The sequence below is a fragment of the Triticum aestivum genome, chromosome 2A, assembly GCF_018294505.1.
Source record: "Triticum aestivum cultivar Chinese Spring chromosome 2A, IWGSC CS RefSeq v2.1, whole genome shotgun sequence".
In the NCBI taxonomy this organism is placed as follows: Eukaryota; Viridiplantae; Streptophyta; class Magnoliopsida; order Poales; family Poaceae; genus Triticum; species Triticum aestivum.
The window spans coordinates 694,962,278-694,979,535 of record NC_057797.1 but is presented as its reverse complement, the minus strand read 5'-3'; the positions used below and the strand labels follow the sequence as shown (position 1 = coordinate 694,979,535).

The following is a 17,258-nucleotide window of genomic DNA, read 5'->3' as shown; positions in this document are numbered from 1 at the left end:
CAGTCCCCAACTACCACTCATAAGGAAGACAATCAAAAAATAAATCATGCTCCGACTTCATCACATAACGGTTCACCATACGTGCATGCTACGGGAATCAAAAACGTTAGCACAAGTATTTATCAAATTCACAACTACTCAACTAGCACAACTTTAATATCACCATCTTCATATCTCAAAACAATTATCAAGCATCAAACTTCTCATAGTATTCAACACACTCATAAGAAAGTTTTTACTATTCTTGCATACCAAGAATATTATGATTATTTAAGCAAATTACCATGCTATTTAAGACTCTCAAAATAATCTAAGTGAAGCATGAGAGATCAATAGTTTCTATAAAACAAATCTACCACCGTGCTCAAAAAAAATATAAGTGAAGTACTAGAGCAAAACTATATAACTCAAAAGATATAAGCGAAGCACATAGAGTATTCTAACAAATTCCAAATCATGTATGGCTCTCTCAAAAGGTGTGTACAACAAGGATGATTGTGGTAAACTAAAAAGCAAAGACTCAAATCATACAAGACGCTCCAAGCAAAACACATATCATGTGGTGAATAAAAATATAGCTCCAAGTAAAGTTACCGATAGAAGTAGACGAAAGAGGGGATGCCTTCTAGGCCACCCCCAAGATTTGGCTTTTAGGTGTCCTTAGATTATCTTGGGGGTGCCATGGGCATCCCCAAGCTTAGGCTCTTGCCACTCCTTGTTCCATAATCCATCAATCTTTACCCAAAACTTGAAAACTTCACAACACAAAACTTAAAGTAGAAAATCTCGTGAGCTCCGTTAGCGAAATAAAACAAAAGATCACTTCAAGGTACTGTAATGAACTCATTCTTTATTTATATTGGTGTTAAACCTACTGTATTCAAACTTCTCTATGGTTTATAAACTATTTTACAAGCCATAGATTCATCAAAATAAGCAAACAACACACGAAAAACAGAATCTGTCAAAAATAGAACAATCTGTAGTAATCTGTAGCTAGCGCAAGATCTGTAACCCCAAAAATTCTAAAATAAATTGCTGGACATGAGGAATTTATCTATTAATCATCTGCAAAAAGAATTAACTAAATAGGTCTTCCCAACGGTTCTACTTGGCACAAACACTAATTAAACACAAAAAACACAACCAAAACAGAGGCTAGATAAATTATTTATTACTAAACAGGAGCAAAAAGCAAGGAATCAAAATAAAATTGGGTTGCCTCCCAACAAGCGCTATCGTTTAACGCCCCTAGATAGGTATAAAAAGCAAGGATAGATCTAGGTATTGCCATCTTTGGTAGGCAATCCATAAGTGGCTCTCATAATTGATTCATAAGGTAATTTAATTTTCTTTCTAGGAAAGTGTTCCATGCCTTTCCTTCACGGAAATTGGAATCTAATATTTCCTTCCTTCATATCAATATGCACCAATCGTTCTAAGAAAAGGTCTACCAAGAATAATAGGACATGAAGGATTGCAATCTATGTCAATAACAATAAAATCTACGGGCACATAATTCCTATTTGCAACAATAAGAACATCATTGATTCTTCCCATAGGTTTATTAATAGTGGAATCCGTAAGGTGCAAGTTTAAAGAGCAATCATCAATATCACGGAAACCTAACAAATCACACAAAGTCTTTGGAATCGTTGAAACACTAGCACCCAAATCACACAAAGCATAGAACTCATGATCTTTAATTTTAATTTTAATAGTTGGTTCCCACTCATCATAAAGTTTTCTAGGGATAGAAACTTCCAACTCAAGTTTTTTTTCATAAGATTGCATCAAGGCATCAACGATATGTTTAGTAAATGCTTTATTTTGACTATAAGCATGAGGAGAATTTAGCACGGATTGTAACAAGGAAACACAATCAATCAAAGAGCAATTTTCATAATTAAATTCCTTGAAATCCATAATAGTGGGTTTAGCAACATCTAGGGTTTTGATATCTTCAATCCCACTTTCATCAAATTTAGCATCAAGATCTAAAAACTCCGAATTTTTGGAACGCCTTCAAGGTAAAGGTGGATCATATTCAGTCCCATCATTATCAAGATTCATATTGCAAAACAAAGATTTAATAGGGGACACATCAATAACTTTTAGATCTTCATCTTTATTTTCATAGGAACTAGAAGAACACGCTCTTATAAAGGCATCCTTCTTAACACGCATCCTAGCGGTTCTTTCTTTGCACTCATCAATGGAAATTCTCATGGCTTTGAGAGACTCATTGATATCATGCTTAGGAGGAATATATCTAAGCTTTAAAGAATCAACGTCAAGAGAAATTCGATCAACGTTCCTAGCCAAATCATCAATCTTAAGCAATTTTTCTTCAATCAAAGCATTGAAATTCTTTTGTGAAGTAATAAATTATTTAATATTGGATTCAAAATCAGAGGGTATATTATTAAAATTTCCATAAGAATTGTTGTAGGAATTACCATAATTATTTGAGGAATTACTAGGATAAGGCCTAGGATTAAAGTTTCCTATATACGCGTTGTTACCAAAATTATTCCTACCAACAAAATTGACATCCAAAGATTCATTATTATTCTCAATCAAATTAGACAAAGGCATATCATTAGGATCAGAAGAAACACTTTTATTAGCAAATAATTTCATAAGTTCGTCCATCTTTCCACTCAAAACATTAATTTCTTCTATCGCGTGCACTTTTTTATTAGAAGATCTTTCAGTATCCCATTGAGAATAATTAACCATAATATTATCTAGGAGTTTAGTAGATTCTCGTAAAGTGAATTCCATAAAAGTGCCTCCCGCGGCCGAATCTAAAAGATTTAAAGAAGCAAAATTCAATCCGGCATAAAATTTTTGTATAATCATCCACAAATTCAAACCATGAGTAGGGCAATTACGTATCATTAATTTCATCCTCTCCCAAGCTTGTGCAACATGTTCATGATCAAGTTGCTTAAAATTCATAATATCGTTTCTAAGAGAGATGATCTTAGCGGGAGGAAAATACTTAGAGATAAAATCATCTTTGCACTTGTTCCAAGAATCAATACTATTTTTAGGCAAAGATGAAAACCAAGTTTTAGCATGATCTCTAAGCGAAAAAGGAAATAGCTTCAATTTAAAAATATCATTGTCCACATCTTTCTTCTTTTGCATATCACACAAATCAACGAAGCTATTTAGATGGGTAGCGGCATCTTCGCTAGGAAGGCCAGAAAACGGATCTTTCATGACAAGATTCAGCGAAGCGGCATTAATTTCACAAGATTCAGCATCGGTAACAGGAGCAATCGGAGTGCTAATAAAATCATTATTGTTGGTATTGGTAAATTCACACAATTTAGTGTTATCTTGAGCCATCGTGACAAGCAAGCAATCCAACACACAAGCAAACAAGAAACGGGCAAAAAGAGGCAAATAGAGAAAGAGAGGGAGGATAGAGAGAGAGGGCGAATAAAACGGCAAGGGTGAAGTGGGGGAGAGGAAAACGAGAGGCAAATGGCAAATAATGTAATGCGGGAGATAAGGGTATGTGATGGGTACTTGGTATGTTGACTTTTGCGTAGTCTCCCCTGCAACGGCGCCAGAAATCTTCTTGCTACCTCTTGAGCACTGCGTTGGATTTCCTTGAAGAGGAAAGGATGATGCAACAAAGTAGCGTAAGTATTTCCCTCAGATTCTGAGAACCAAGGTATCAATCCAGTAGGAGGCTACACATGAGTCCCTTGTACCTGCACAAAACAAATAACTCCTCGCAACCAACACGATAAGGGGTTGTCAATCCCTTCACGGTCACTTACGAGAGTGAGATCTGATAGATATGATAAGATAATATTTTTGGTATTTTTATGATAAAGATGCAAAGTAAAATAAAAGCTAAGCAAAAAGCAAAGGAAATAAATAAGTATTGGAAGATTAATATGATGAAGATAGACCCGGGGGCCATAGGTTTCACTAGTGGCTTCTCTCAAGAGCATAAGTATTTTACGGTGGGTGAACGAATTACTAATGAGCAATTGACAAAATTGAGCATAGTTATGAGAGTATCTAGGTATGATCATGTATATAGGCATCACGTCCGAGACAAGTAGACCGACTCCTGCCTGCATCTACTACTATTACTCCACTCATCGACCGCTATCCAGCATGCATCTAGAGTATTAAGTTCATGGAAACAGAGTAACGCCTTAAGCAAGATGACATGATGTAGAGGGATAAATTCATGCAATATGATAAAAACCCCATCTTGTTATCCTCGATGGCAACAATACAATACGTGCCTTGCTGCCCCTGCTATCACTCGGAAAGGACACCGCAAGATTGAACCCAAAGCTAAGCACTTCTCCCATTGCAAGAAAGATCAATCTAGTAGGCCAAACCAAACTGATAATTCAAAGAGACTTGCAAAGATAACCAATCATACATAAAAGAATTCAGAGAAGATTCAAATATTGTTCATAGATAATCTTGATCATAAACCCACAATTCATCGGTCTCAACAAACACACCACAAAAAGAAGATTACATCGAATAGATCTCCACAAGAGAGGGGGAGAACTTTGTATTGAGATCCAAAAAGAGAGAAGAAGCCATCTAGCTAATAACTATGGACCCGAAGGTCTGAGGTAAACTACTCACACTTCATCGGAGAGGCTATGGTGTTGATGTAGAAGCCCATTGTGATGGATGCCCCCTCTGGCGGAGCTCCGGAACAGGCCCCAAGATGGGATCTCGTGGATACAGAAGGTTGCGGCGGTGGAATTAGGTTTTTGGCTCCGTATCTGATCGTTTGGGGGTACGTAGGTATATATAGGAGGAAGAAGTACGTCGGTGGAGCAACAGGGGACCCACGAGGATGGAGGGTGCGCCGGGGGGTAGGCGCGCCCCCTACCTCGTGGCCTCCTCCTTTGTTTCTTGACGTAGGGTCCAAGTCTCCTGGATCATGTTCGTTCCGAAAATCACGTTCCCGAAGGTTTCATTCCGTTTGGACTCTGTTTGATATTCCTTTTCTGCGAAACTCTGAAATAGGCAAAAAACAACAATTCTGGGCTGGGCCTCCGGTTAATAGGTTAGTCCGAAAAGTAATATAAAGTGGATAATAAAGCCCAATAATGTCCAAAACAGTAGATAATATAGCATTGAGCAATCAAAAATTATAGATATGTTGGAGACGTATCAGATAGCAGTTTGGTTTTGGGATCTCATAGGCTAAAAACTACCTCAGATGAAGATGAGCCCAAAAGCAAATTTAATCATGTTGATGAGGCGGACACCTTTCATGTTGAACTCTTTTTGGTTCGAGGTTATCTTCAGGTTTGAAACGCTCTAGTAATCATCAGATCCATGGAGATTCATGATTTCGGTTCGGACTAGACTGTTCGGTCACAATGGAAGGTTTTGGCGTGTTTTGCGACCCAGACTGGACAACCTGTCTCAGTTTCTGGACAGTCCGATCGCAACAGGAGGTTTTGGGCATGTGGTCATCTCCATAGTTTCTGCAGCATTGCACCATTTATCGAAAAAGGCTTTCGCCCTGCTTTATAGATAAAGCAAACCACCAGAGCCACAAAGTACAACAAGGTTCACCCACACACACAGAGTACCACAACACAAAGTACATACGGTTTTGCTGAGGGCACAACTCAACAAGCCCTGGAAATAAACAAAGGAGGCGGGTCAACCGCAGCATCCGAAGCATTGCACCGTTTTGGTTACAAATTTTGCATATGACCTCGGATTGAGATGGTTTAAATATCAAAATCGACCACTTCGATGAGATAAAAACAATCCATGTAGAACATTTTCTCTTGGGAGGCCGTATTGAAGGCATAATCAGCCGAACAGTACTTTGAATACAAAATCTTAGTACTTCGAGCACAACTTTGGCCCTTGAGATGAGATCGGATGGTGATGACCCAAACTTCAAAGATGTTCATGTCGATAATATGAAACTATTTTGTGTAAAGCACAATTTCATTTGAGGCAATCTTAATTATGTTTTCTGCCATGCCAAAAACTAGTGTCAACACAAAGCAGAGCTCTATGGGCCGATGAGACACAGGTGTGGACAGAACATCAGGTCGAAGACATGCAACAGATGGTAAATCACTTGTGGCTGTAGATCGGTTTGCGATGAAAGGATGAAGATGATGTGTGAAGAAATTCTTTGTAAAATTCTTGATGTTGAGACTAGCTGATTAGCATCACTGATGCAGGATCAAAGATGCTTGTGCTGAACTTATCATGTCTTCAAATAGAATGGATGATGTGTTGGCAAGCCAAGGGTATGCGCACTTGAAAAAAAAAATCATGCCATATGCTGTCTCAATAGATATCTTGGAGAGAGTTAATGAAGTTTCTCAAATTTTAGCGTACTCATGCTGGGTAAAAATATTTAGCTTAGTTAACATGTAGCAACCTAAGATGAAGTAGTCTTATATATGCTTTACTTTCCACTTTCTAGAGGTCATTTTGAGGAGACTATATCTGTAGATATATATGTTGGAAAAGTCTTGGAAATTTTAGTATACTCATCTTGGTTTCTTGTGTTAGCTTTCGTGTTATGACCGGCATAAGGGCTTAGCCTAGTGGGTTATGGCCCAAGTATCTTAATTAGGGGCTTAGCCCAATTATCTTATCGTATTAAGATCATTTGCTAAGGAGTCAAGTAAACCTCTCTATATAAGGAGAGGAGATGTATCATCAATCTAATCGAAGTAAGAAGCATGCTCGGCTTCCCTTAGGGAGTCGGGAGACCTAAACCCTAGCCACCTCCTGCTTTCGCCGCCGCTGCTCCCGTCGCAAGGACGGTGCCACGTCGCCAGCCGCCGCGCACCAGCCCTCGACCTTCCCCCTCCTTCCCCTACAACCTATGCCCTAGATCTGGTAGGGCCCTAGCTACTACCAATTTGGTATCCAGAGACTTGGGCTCGATCATGTCTTCGTCCACGCCAATGCTGCCGCTGCCAATCATCACCACCGCACCGATGACCACCGCTGGTTCCCCAATGCCGCCGGCCCCGGTCACCGTCACCACCGCCGGTTCCCCCACGCCACCGGCCCCGCTCACCTCCGCTGCGCTGACAACCGCCGTTTTCATGCCGGAAGAATTCACCAGCATCTTGCGGGATCTTGTGACGACCATCCAGGGCATCCATCTGTACCTGGCCGAACCGCACGCACCTCCGCCGGCCGTGACTACCGCCGCCTACGGCCACCCCGCGCTGCCGTGGCCATCCCAGGGTGCTCCTGCAATTGGTGGGCCACCGCTCCTGCCGTTCCAGGCAGGGCACCCCAATGGACCGCCTCCGACGCTGCTGCACCTGCCCTGGTACTCGGTACCCGCGGCGATCGCCGGGGCCCCTCTGTCGCTCCAGCCGCCGCCCACCCCAGCGCCGTCCTGGCCGCAGTGGCCCGCACCGGTTCTCGCGGCGCCACCTGCGCCTCCCGCGCCTGCCCCAGTGCCGTAGTGGCGGCACTGGCCCCAGCCGCGCCAACCGCGCCGCCCGCGCTGGTCCAGCTCCCACCGCTGCCGCCCAGCTCCGGACTGGGCCTGTCCACACCGAGAGGCTCCCGATCCAGCAGGTCCGATTGCCGTCGTCACCGTCCTTGATCCTGGCCTGGCTAACCAGGATGTCGCCTCCGCTAGTTTACACGGAGGTCGGGGACCCACCGGTACCCATGCAGTCTGGGGCCTCGCCCGGCTCCGCGGGGGCCTACGACGGCCTCCCCACCATTGACCGGGCGCCGTCATCATCACTGCTCCGCACCGCCGAGCCGGTCGGCCATGGCGCGCCGACCCAGACGCCGCCACAGTTCGCCAAGATCGACTTCGCCACTTATGATGGCACGGAGGACCCACTTAACTGGCTCAACCAGTGTGAGTAGTTTTTCCGTGGACAGCGCACGCTCGCGTCGGAGCGCACTTGGTTGGCACCCTACCACCTCCGCGGTGCAGCCCAGACCTGGTACTACGCCCTCGAGCAGGACGAGGGCAACATGCCCCCTTGGGAGCGCTTCCGTGAGCTCTACCTCCTTCATTTTGGGCCCCCGATCCGCGGGAGCCGCCTGGCGGAGCTAGGCCGCCTTCCCTTCACCTCCACGGTTCAGGACTTCGCCGACCGTTTCCAGGCCCTGGCATGCCACGCGTCGGGCATGACGGCGCAGCAGCGGGCCGACCTCTTTGTCAATTGACTTCTGGATCACATCCGTGTGGACGTGGAGTTTCGGGGACCCCAGGATATCCAGACGGCCATGTACTACGCCCGCGCGTACGAGTGCCGTGCGGTGGCCGTCCAGCAGGAGTCACCGTCCCGGGCCACTGGGTCGCTACCCTGGCCAGATCCCGCTCAGGGTCGGCCTGCTCAGGCTTCCGCGGCGATCGCGGCACGCCCGTTCCGCCGGCTCACCTCGGCCGATCTACTCGAGCGTCGCCGCCAAGAGTTGTGCTTCAACTGCAACGAGCCCTACACGCCCGGCCACGCCTGCCGACGACTCTTCTACCTGGAGGTTGCAGACTACATTCCGGAGGACGCCGTAGCCGCCGACCTTGCCGGCCCAGCTATCGCGAAGGTATTTGGCGCTGGTTGATCACCTCGAGGAGTTCAGCAAGCGCTTCCCCACCTTACAGCTCGAGGACGAGCTGTTTGTGCAGGCGGGGAGAAGTGTTATGACCGGCATAGGGGCTTAGCCCAATGGGTTATGGCCCAAGTATCTTAATTAGGGGCTTAGCCCAATTATCTTATCGTATTAGGATCGTTTGCTTAGGAGTCAAGTAAACCTCTCTATATAAGGAGAGGAGATGTATCATAAATCTAATCAAGCAAGAAGCAATCAATATTTTCTCGGCTTCCCTTAGGGAGCCGGGAGACCTAAACCCTAGCCGCCTCCTGCTTTCGCCGCCGCTGCTCCCATCGCAAGGACGACGCCACGCCGCCGGCCGCCGCGCACCAGCCCTCGCCCTTCCCCCTCCTTCCCCTATAACCTACGCCCTAGATTCGGTAGGGCCCTAGCTCCTACCAATTGCAAGTTACTCATCAATATGTAGCCACGTGAATTGAGCTTGTCATGTCCTTTAATTATCGAAGATCTCTGGAGTCTTTGGAAGATCAATAGCCTTTAATGTCCTTTAGTTTTTAGAGATATTTTGCTGTCTTTTAAGAAGAATGAGCATATCTCCTGCGTGTAGTGGCTGCATGCTCAGCCGGCCTATATCTGAATGTATGAACCTTCGCTTTGTTTTTCTTAATGTTCTGTGATCATCTACTTTTCTCTAATTTATATGCTCTCTTTGAGTTCTCCCTTTTAGGTGTCAATTCCTATCAATTACTTTGGGAATAAATGTGTCACCGTAGTAATACATTTGCAGGTGAAGGATAAGTGCTAAATACCAGTGAGAGAAAAAGGTTATGTTTAAATGGTCTCAATACATGATTGATTAATCCCACAAAAATGGAATTTGCAATATCATAGTTATGTGCAATTTGACAGGCACTTATGATATATCTAATATGATTTTTTGTTCATGTTTTGTAATGGGTCTAATGGGCCTTGTGGCCTAGCGGTAATGCGAAGAGATTCAGGAGATCAGTTTCAACAAGTTAGTTCAATTTCCCTAAAAAATAGTTAGTTCAATTTGCTAAATCAAGCTGCTTGTCTCGAAGTTATATTCGGGGTATGTTTTCGGCCTCAAAGTACTATTTCAATGTGCAAATGTGCGCCTCTGTATGTTGGTAGTATGAAACAAATGTGAAATTTGAGGTTGACACATGAGTCTTTCCACATGCTCGCTGCCTGCTTAGAGATTGCAAAATATATTTTTGATTCTCGCACGAACTGGGTTTTGTAATTCCTGCATTCCAAACATGGCATCGAACTAGAAGTACACACAAAACAAATGTCAGTTGCAGGGCACCTTAGTTAACTTACATAACGATTCAGCCTCTGTGTATGGGTGAGTCGTGGTCTGTGTGCTTTCGCCTTCTCTATCGTACTGCCATCCTTCTATGCTTATTGTGGTGATATTTTTAAGGCAAAAGATTTGTCTGACACATTAATTGAGTGGAAAAGAGAATTATCAGAAAACCGAGTGAAAACCGTTACTGCCTGCCGAGCGGCACACATAGAATACCCTACACACACCTCTTTAAAGAGAGCCTTATCAAGAAAGCATAGAGGTGTCATTGTCATAACTTCTAAACAAGGCGCCATCGTCATCCCTAATCACCGAGCAAGCAACTCTGACTTCACCGCAGACGAGCGTCGACCCAACCCACTCCATTGTGCCCACAACAAGGCCCAAGGTCGATGAGCAGCGGCACGAACAAGTTATGCGTAAGCATTTTATCCTTTCTAGTTGCCAACGATCCACTGTCTTGACACGCCGTGCATTGAGCCAGACTGATGGCTTTTCCTTGGCTTGGTGTCGCAGTGATATGCATGGCAGATCATCTACTTGTACTTGCAGTTTAGGGATGTTCCATCATCGTCCTGCTGCGTCACCCTCAGGCAAAGCCACCTGACATTCCGCCACACTCTGACTACAAGCCATGTATCCAGTATGGCGCCATCAATAAGCACACCAGTGGAGGAGCTTCAATAGGGCCAAGGGGGGCTATGGCCCCCTACCCTAGAGAAATTATGTGAAATATAATTAGTTGTTAAACAAGCTTTGTCAAGCTCGTGAAGCACACAATCTTTGACAGGGTTAAATAGCAGTATAATACTATGAAGCAAGAGTGGGTAAGAAATGTGTAGTTTGCAAATGATAGAGGGGTGTTTTGGGGATCAAGAACTACAACATGATGTTGTTGGGGGACATGCACGCGCAGAAAGAGATGATACTAGAGAAAGACCCGAGCGACTTCAGCTTCTCGGGTGACTGGGTGTTCTCGAGGAGGGTCTACTTTGATTGATGCGAGTGTGTCATGCCACTGTCGGATCAGTAACCTTCACTGCCCAACACGTGGCCTGGGGCGTGCATGTCTCGGCCCTGCAATGGTGTCCGGTCGCCAGATTTTGCCTACTCTCGCTATCTGTGTTCCTTCTTGTGTAAAGGATAGCTGACTAACCCTGAGTACATGGGTTTGAGTCTCAGTTTAATTCTCTTCATGTAGTACAACTAATCCAGCATATACTTCTTCTTTTAGGCCAACTCCACCGCGCGACCCCAAACGGATGTCCGTTTTGACCGATTTCTGTCCCTTTGCGGCGCCGATGAGTTTGCCCGTGTCCGTCTCTGTCCGTTGGGTCGTGCATGCGCCCACCGCGTGACCGCACCCCAAATCTTGTCTGTGTTGGATGTGTTTAAAAAAACATAAAAACTTAAACAAAATGACTTAAAAAAGTAAATAAACGCAATTTAAAAAACGTAAAACTTAATTAGGGTCCATGGCCACAAAACGGCCCAGTTTTCACTTCCAACTAGACATAATTAAACATAAAAAAGAAAATAAAAAATGGCCGCCGCCAGCACGCTCCTGCCCGTGCCCGTTCGATGCCGTCGCCGTCTTCAGTGGTCGTCAGCGTTGTCGTCGTCGCTGACGAGGTCCAAGTAGGTCGGCGGCGTCCAGAGGTGGGCCGGCGGTGCGTGGTAGATGGGGGCGGGCTGGACGGCGGGAGGTGCCTGCACGACCTCCTCCCGTGGCGACGCCTCCCGCTCCGGTGACCGTGGCGGAGTGGCGCATCAGTTCACGCCCACGGCGGCGGCCATCTCCGGAGCAGTGCAGGACCAGCCCCACCCCTGGCCCACCCGGCCCGAGTGGAACGCGGCCACCGGCTCCTCCTCCATCGCCTCCTCCCTCCTCTCCTCCTCCTTCACGGCCACCATTTGCAGCTCGGGGAAGGCGACGTCGCCGGTGGCAGAGAGTGCCATCGCCTCCTCCAAGCCGTCCCATTGGCGCTCGTCGTGGGTGTACATGGAGTCGTCCATGACACGCTGCACGAGCCGGGCCTCCTCCTCCGCTGTCATGCGGGAAGGTGGAGGTGGTGACGGAGACGGGGAAGGCGACAGCGTGGGCGTGAGGCCGCGCCCACGCGTACGCCCGCGCACCTCTCGGCGTGACCGCCGCGGCCCTGACACCGTACCGGCGAAGTATGACGCGCGCGCGCGTGTCGTGCTCGTCCCGGAGCCACGTGTCCCAGAGGTCGGAATCTGGGGCGTACCTGTCGTCGTAGAACAGGTCGTCGGCGAGGAGGTGGCGGCGGCGCTCGATCTCATCGCGGCGCGCGCGGCCGCTCGCCGGCACAGGAGGGATCGGGACCCGGTCGGAGCTGAGGTGCCATCCGTTGGGGAGGTGGACGTCGCTCCACGGGACCGGCATCCTCGTCTCCCAGTACCTCCGGCACACGTCCGCCGCGAGGTACCGCCGGTCGCACTCGCCGTCGGGCCTAGGGTTGATGGTGAAGGGGGCCGGGGAGGGGGCTCGACGGGAGGAGCGCGGCGGAGACGCGGACTCCTCCTTCACGGAGCCGCGGCGGCGCTCCGAGGAGGAGCCGGCCTCACGGTCGTGCTTCCCCTTCCGGTTCCAGAAGCCTATGGCGAGGTGGCCGGCCGACGAGCTCGAGGACAATGGAGGGCTTCGGCTAGGGTTTGGCGCTGTCGGGTTTCGAGGAGGCCGCGGGGTGGCGTGGGGCAGTGTGGACGACGACCGGTCCACGCTTCCCACTTAAAGGACGGCGACCGTTCGATGTGCGGATGACATGTGGGGCCGCCCGCTCGTGCGCATTGATGTGGGCGGGTGGAAGGTAGGTGGCCGCCTGCCACGCGGCCCCGACGCGGACGAGGCGCGCGTCCGTTTGGTGTCCGCCGCGATCCAAACCCGGCGCAAGTTTGCGCTCGAAATGGGTCGGCCCGGAAACAAAACGGACAGGATGGGTCTGGGCCGTCGCGCGCTGGGCCGCCTCGTTTGTCCCTTTTGCCCCAAACGGATAAGGCCAGACAAGATGGGGTCACGCGATGGAGTTGGCCTTAGTGTATGTAGATTAACTATTACTCAGCAACACATGGCCGCGGCAAAAGGAAATCGTAAAAAACATCATATTTAGGAAGAATGTCTTCTTCCCAGGAATTACATGGTCCTTTGACGCTAGCACGAAGTGCAAGCTCTGATATGGTTTCTTTGTGGTGCGACAACCAAATATTTGAAGATGCTTTCCCTGCTCTGTTTAACTTCGCCCTGGACAAGTTCTACTCGGTCTAATCTCAATTCAGTCAAGCAATTGGTTGCTAGCACCAAAACATGTCCTACTTGTAACTGCATCGGCTGAACTGGTCGATCTCCTCGACCTCCTCCGTTCAGTGCCGGTGGGCGAACTGTGGAATATTCAGATTGGGGTTCTATCTGCGTGACTAGCTGTTCACACCAAGTTATACAGTTTACCAGGCAAAAAATTGCATACTCGTAACCAGATCAAAGCAATTAACGCACAACATGATCAGAAATTTCAAAACCAAAAGACTACTCCACTTGGTTTGATGAAGCACTCACGCCACAAAGAAATCATCATGAGCACAATAGGATTAAACAAGAACCCATCCCCAACACATTTCGTTCCCAGGATTAAACAAGCACTAATCCACACCAAGCAAACAGACTTATTAATCCCTACTCTTGGGGGGCAACACAATCATGCGGAGCTGCCTTCTCATCACGAATGAGCCCCAACGACCTCATCCTCCCCCGGAACGCCTCCGGATTGTCGCACTCAGCAATGTAGCTATCCATGCCTATGTTCAGGGCCCTGCACATCTCAGCCCACATTACGAGCGCCGCCCCCATTGGTGGCCCAATCTTCTTGAGCTCCTCCGGCAACTTATCCCCCAGCTTCAAGCCAAGGTCACGCTGATGCTTGATATAGGCAGCATCATGGCGCTGGAAGGCGATTCGGCTGACTAGACGTGCGGCCAGGCACCTCCGCCGGAAGAGGAGTTCGTCGTGGTGGTGCCGCAGCTCCTTGTGTATCTGGAAAGACTCTCGTAACCCCTCCATCCCTGACCGGTGCTGCTCCTTCAGGTCCTTGATCTTGTTCCGCTCCTCGTCCGTCATCGGCACCGGGCGGCGTATCTTCTTCCCTGCACGATGCCAAAATCAAAGACGACATGGACGGTGAAACTGCTGCCCTCCAAGGGTGCTCGTGGATTAATAATTTCAAGGGTTCGAGTGTGGGTGTTTCAGTATTTGGACCTGGGTTCGCGAGGTCCGAAGGAGCAGTCGCCGGTGCGGAGCGGGCGAGTGGCTTCTCCGCCCCGGGGTCGGCTGGCGGGAGCGGTGCTCCGGTGAAAGTGGCCATAGATGGTCGCAGGGGTAACGGCGAGGAGGCAGGCGAGAGGTGACTCGTGCGGCTGCGGCGGCAATCGCGGGGAGGTAAAGCGATCAAGGACGAAGCCAGTATGCCAGGATCCCTCGAGGGGCCGACTTGAAACTACGTAGTGGACCTCATGTCTCGTGATGGGCTTTGGTCAGCTAAAATGCGCACAAATTCTTCAAAAAAATAAATAAAATGTTGACATGTTGTTTGTTCCAAAAAAAAAAACATCCGATCCATAATAGGGCCAGCTCTTTTGGCGTTTAAAAAAATAAATTGTCCCTTCCCTAACTTTTCCCATAAGCCGTCTCCGTCATTCATCGGAATTTCTGAACTAGTTATAAACCACCCAAAGTGTCTCTATATAAATACATGAAAATATAACACGACTACAGCGTGACTATACGTTAGGCTTCGGGCGCAATGCATCATAGCTCTCCTATGTATTTAGACCACCGGTCATTCAATCGGAATTACCAACGAGTCCGTGTTCCCTTCTCATCCGGTTGACTGTATATCCAAATGCCTTCTCTTTTACAAACCACAGTCGTGATTCCCTCGACATGTCGCCTGTTCCTCTCCCGAAACCCACCCTAGACGATTTCCTCTTCTCCTCGAGGATCCGCCCATGGCGTAGCCCTGAAAACAGAGTCTCCACGAAAACTAATCCCGATTCCCTCCCCTTCAATCCTACCCAACCAGACCCCAGGTATTTAGCCAGTATCAAAAGCCGCCTCAGAGAGACCGCCGCGACCGTCGAGTGCCTAAAGACCCAAATCGCGTCTTTGAGAGTTCAATTGGAGAACGTAAGAGCAAATCTTCCTTTTTTCCATCCCCCTCTTGAGGAGAGAAAGGGGCCGCCTGATCCCGGACGTGGGCAACTAACGGAGAAATCAAGTAATTCCCGCTTTAAGGGTCATGAAGAGCAGGACAATTCATGGAGGTCGTTTCTGCTTAAGGAGATGAAAGGGCTCCCATTCACTGGGAGTAATTCGGTGCATAATGAAGGTATTAACATGGCCATGGAGGATCTACTATTTAGAGGGGGCTTTGGTCTGCATAATCCATCACCAGTCTCTCGTATGAAGTGTTGTGCTATTCTGTGGCACACAAGGTGTTCGTACTTTTGCCTCATGGCTGCAAAGGTAGTCCACCAAGTGAAGGGTCTTGAGGAGGCGGCGGGGGCTGATGTTGTGGAGGCGTTTGGTGCAGTCGGGTCGGGATCTGCTGCTGGTAGCTCGGCCGGCCTGCTCGGCGACCACGCCCTCTCCACCATGGTCCAGCGGCCGGGGAAGGAGTTGGCCATGGATGTGAAGGGTCCGACAAAGAAGACCCTGGTCATCAACATGACCGGCGCCCGGAAGGCGGTGCAGGCACGTTTCCTGGCGGTCGGACTGTTCCTGTCCGTACTGCTGGTGAACTCCAGGCAATTGATCGACCACATGAAGAAGGTTTGGAAGGTGCGAGGAGAGATGGGTGACCATGAACTGGTTGCAGCGGATGGGTGAAAATTTGTCCTCGAGTTCTCTGAAGATGGGGATCGGCAGCATGTCATCAAGGGGGGGGGAGGGGCGTGGCAGTTCAAGGGTGATGCGTTCCTGGTCGTCGGCTTGGAGAATGGAGTTGATCCTGCTTCGGTAAATTTTTCTCATGTGCCGATGTGGGTACAGTTCAGGGGCATCCCTTTTTACCTCCTCACTAAGGAGCTTGCTCGTAGCCTCGGTGGTCAGGTTGGTCCAGTGGTGATGATTGACAATCATGCAAGGGGCAATATCTACGACAAGTTTCTCAGAGTGAGAGTGCAGCTGCCCTTGTACTCTGCTCTACAGAAGGAGATCACGCTTGCCGATGAGATCACAGATGAAGAGGTGACAGTTTATCTGCGGTTTGAGAGATTGCCAAATTTCTGTTTATTCTGTGGATTCATAGGACATATGGAAGCGAGGTGTGACTTCCCAATTGCAGAAAAGAAGCTAAGGTACAGTAAGGAGCTTGGTGTGTTCCCAGTACATTTCGATGATCCCCGAGCTTGGTTTCTACCTGACAAAATTGGGCAAGCTATTGGCCCCCGGTCGTCAACTCCCCTATGGCGTGCTCCCAATCCAGCCAGCCATGCCATGGTTATGTCAGCGGTGGAACAGATGCGGGATGTTGTTGCTCGCCTCTCGGTGGGCGATAAGATGGAAACTGATAAAAACCAGAAGTCTCAAGTTACTATTACTCTGGTTGACTCTGAGGCTGAAGCAACACTCAGTGAGATACAGAACACTAATGAATCACATAACAGGCCGGTGAACGCGATGTTGTCTGCTAACTCTAGAAGCCTGAAGAGGGCCGACAACACCAATGCTTTGGCCCCTGCTGTATGTAACAAATCCAAGGCCGATGAGCACAAGGAGGAGGTGACCAATGAGCACAAGGCGGGGGCTGTGGCAGTTGTTCCTGCGTCGACGTCTGATCCTACGGATGTCGACATGGCGGCCACGGATGCGGTGCACGTCACAGGCGAACTAAACAAGATGCAGAACTACGAGGATATCCAGCAACCTGTTGACAACAACACCATGGCCCTCCCAGAAGGGTCAATGGTGTTTGCAATCGGCTCAAACACTCCCCCGGTTCTAGACCGGGCAAGGGAAGATTGGGTCTGGGTGTGGCCAAGCTGGGTCGCAAGAGACATGGTCGATCCCCCATGCTTGTTTCTGATGTAGATGGCAGAGCCGGTTCCATTGTAAAATCAGCACTTGGGAAGAGGAAACATAGCTCTATGGTAGAAAAACAGTTAGAGGAGGAGAGCCACATCTCAGAACAAAATGTAAACCAGAAAAAGCTTTGTAGTGGAGAGCAACACCATGTGGTAGGGCAGGACTTAGGGTTGAAGGGTGACAAGGAAGCAACCGATCCCGGGGCTATCGGTAAACTGACGGGCGCGGTTGACGACGCCCGTCAGGAGA

The 17,258-nt window shown here is 48.3% G+C and overlaps 1 protein-coding gene across 1 annotated transcript; it reads right to left on the bottom strand.

Moving 5' to 3' along the window:
- Window positions 1–13,490: 13,490 nt before the first annotated feature.
- On the bottom strand, window positions 13,491–14,390 carry LOC123186000 (uncharacterized). Its single transcript, XM_044597802.1, has 2 exons — window positions 14,184–14,390; window positions 13,491–14,071 (listed from the first exon to the last, which is right to left on the bottom strand). The coding sequence occupies exons 1-2, from the start codon at window positions 14,287–14,289 to the stop codon at window positions 13,605–13,607; spliced, it is 573 nt and encodes a 190-aa protein (XP_044453737.1). The 5' UTR covers window positions 14,290–14,390; the 3' UTR covers window positions 13,491–13,604.
- Window positions 14,391–17,258: the final 2,868 nt, after the last annotated feature.